The sequence below is a fragment of the Gracilinanus agilis genome, chromosome 1, assembly GCF_016433145.1.
Source record: "Gracilinanus agilis isolate LMUSP501 chromosome 1, AgileGrace, whole genome shotgun sequence".
Classification (NCBI taxonomy): Eukaryota; Metazoa; Chordata; class Mammalia; order Didelphimorphia; family Didelphidae; genus Gracilinanus; species Gracilinanus agilis.
In genome coordinates, this window is record NC_058130.1 from 513,765,294 (window position 1) to 513,767,959 (window position 2,666).

Sequence of the window (2,666 nt, forward strand, 5' to 3'; positions counted from 1 at the left end):
AGCATCACATAGCAAGTAAACTTTTTTTAAAAAAATAAATTAAGTTTAGTTACAAACTAGTTGTTTCTTATTTTTTTTTCCAGTCCCCTTTTGCTTTCTTTTACGACCACATGAAACTTGAGAAGCCATCTAAAGCTAAATCATTTAGTGGAGTTGGGCAGTTCCCAAGTGTCCAACAAGAAGGCCTGGTTTAGGCTGCGATGGCCACTGTCATTCCTGGTGATTTGTCAGAAGTAAGAGATACCCAGAAAGTCCCTTCAGGGAAACGTAAGCGTGGTGAAACCAAACCAAGAAAAAACTTTCCTTGCCAACTGTGTGACAAGGCCTTTAACAGTGTTGAGAAATTAAAGGTTCATTCATACTCTCACACAGGAGAGAGGCCCTACAAGTGCACGCAACAAGACTGCACCAAGGCCTTTGTTTCTAAGTACAAATTACTAAGGTATTAAACTCTCTTTATCTTTCAGATTATATTTTCTTTTATGTTGGCCATTTTAGGCCCTGTAAAAGTATTTATTTGTGTACACATTCTTCAGCTGATTTGCAGAGAGGAAATGTTAAGTAAATTAGATTTTGGATTGTTTTTAGAATTCCAAATTGCATTACTTTATATGTTAATGTCTTTGGGTTTTGAATAAAAAGCCTAATAAGAGTAGAATTTCCATTTGTACAAGGAATTGCACAAGAAAAGTGTATGGACTGAGAATTTTTGGTTATGGACATTTACGTGAGTATGTTCAGTCTTACTTATTTACCCTTGTTGTGCTGGCTAAAAGCCAGCAGAAACTAAAATGACAACTTAAATGGCTCAAATTTTGCTATACGTAGGCATGTTGAGTTATCCTTTGTAGTATCATATCGTAAGCTAAAAAGGTTCTGTTGGGAAGAAACTTTAGCATAGTATTTTAGCTTCCTTTTTAAAAGTGAGCACATGTAATTTTTGATCAAAATAATTACTTACAGAATATATCTGTGTTTAAAGGCATATGGCTACTCATTCTCCTGAGAAAACCCACAAGTGTAATTATTGTGAGAAAATGTTTCACCGAAAAGATCATCTAAAGAATCACCTACATACACACAACCCCAACAAAGAGGCGTTTAAGTGTGAAGAGTGTGGCAAGAACTATAATACCAAGCTTGGGTTTAAACGTCACTTGGCCTTGCATGCTGCAACAAGTGGTGACCTTACCTGTAAAGTATGTTTGCAGACTTTTGAAAGCACAGGGGTGCTTTTGGAGCACCTCAAAACTCACGCAGGCAAGTCTTCTGGTGGGGTAAAAGAAAAAAAGCACCAGTGTGAACACTGTGATCGCCGATTCTATACCCGTAAGGACGTCCGTAGACATATGGTAGTGCACACTGGGAGAAAGGACTTCCTTTGTCAGTACTGTGCACAAAGATTTGGACGGAAAGATCATTTAACTCGTCATATGAAAAAGAGTCACAATCAAGAACTTTTGAAGGTCAAAACAGAACCAATGGACCTTCTAGATCCCTTTACCTGCAACGTTTCTGTGCCTATAAAAGACGAGCTGCTTCCAGTGATGTCTTTACCTTCTAGTGAACTAACATCAAAGCCATTTACAAACACTTTGCAATTAAACCTTTATAATACACAAATTCAGTCCATGCAGAGTTCTGGACCAGCACACCAAATGGTCGCCACATCATTACCTTTGGGAATGACATGCCCAATTGATATGGAATCTGTTCACCCTTCTCACCATCTGTCTTTGAAATATCCACTCAGTTCTACCTCATATGCAATTTCTATGCCTGAAAAAGAACAGCCATTAAAAGGGGAAATTGAGAGTTACCTAATGGAGTTACAAAGTGGTATGCCTTCCTCATCCCAGGATTCTCAAGCATCTTCATCTAAACTAGGCTTGGAGCCTCAAGTAGGACCCCTAGATGATGGATCTGGGGAACTGTCCTTATCCAAAAGCTCCATTTCCATTAGTGAATCTCTAAACCCATCATCTTTGGATTTTTCCCAGTTGTTCAATTTCATACCTGTAAATGGTCCACCCTATAATCCTTCTGTATCAGTGGGAAATCTTGGACTGAGCTATTCCCAAGAGGAGGCACATTCTTCTTTGGCTCAGCTTCCACCACAGACCCAGGATCCTCAAGATCCTGCAAACAGTATAGGCCTCGGTTCTCTGCACTCCCTGTCAGCAGCCTTCACAAGCAGTCTAAGCACAACCACCACCCTACCACGCTTTCACCAAGCTTTCCAATAGGACATAGAAAGCTGTCTTACTTAAAAAATTTATGTGTAGAAATGCCTTAGGTGACCATTTTTAATGTAGTGCCTACAATAAGACATTATGAATCTCTGCTTTTGTATAATACAGAATTTCATTAAGCCAGTAAGAAATTGAAACTAACTTTTTTAATGAGCTCTGAAACCATTTGTGTTCAATTATGTTTACCTTGGTTAAGTCTCAAAGTGTTTTGTCGTCTTTTCACTGCCAATTGATGTGCTTTACAAAATAATTGATATAGGAAAGCCATTACTGTTAAACTTCAGTATATATCCCCTGTTAAAAATGTTCAAACATTAATCCTTTTGTTTTTATTCAGTAATAATGGCTCTACCCATTAATGTTTGGCTCAGTAAAAAAGATTTGCAACTGAATGATAATTTACAAAATTTTGAG

The 2,666-nt window shown here is 37.9% G+C and overlaps 1 protein-coding gene across 1 annotated transcript; it reads left to right on the forward strand.

Annotated features, from left to right (window-relative positions):
* Window positions 1-200: 200 nt before the first annotated feature.
* Window positions 201-2,246, forward strand: PLAG1 (PLAG1 zinc finger). The gene is made up of 2 exons (XM_044658003.1): window positions 201-442; window positions 983-2,246. The coding sequence occupies exons 1-2, from the start codon at window positions 201-203 to the stop codon at window positions 2,244-2,246; spliced, it is 1,506 nt and encodes a 501-aa protein (XP_044513938.1).
* Window positions 2,247-2,666: the final 420 nt, after the last annotated feature.

What these genes read in the sequence shown, in the direction of transcription:
- PLAG1 (XM_044658003.1), top strand. Translation starts at nt 201, where the DNA reads ATGGCCACTGTCATTCCTGGTGATTTGTCAGAAGTAAGAGATACCCAG. An exon ending in TCTAAGTACAAATTACTAAG is followed by an intron (nt 443 to 982) that starts GTATTAAACTCT and finishes CTGTGTTTAAAG; the next exon opens with GCATATGGCTACTCATTCTC.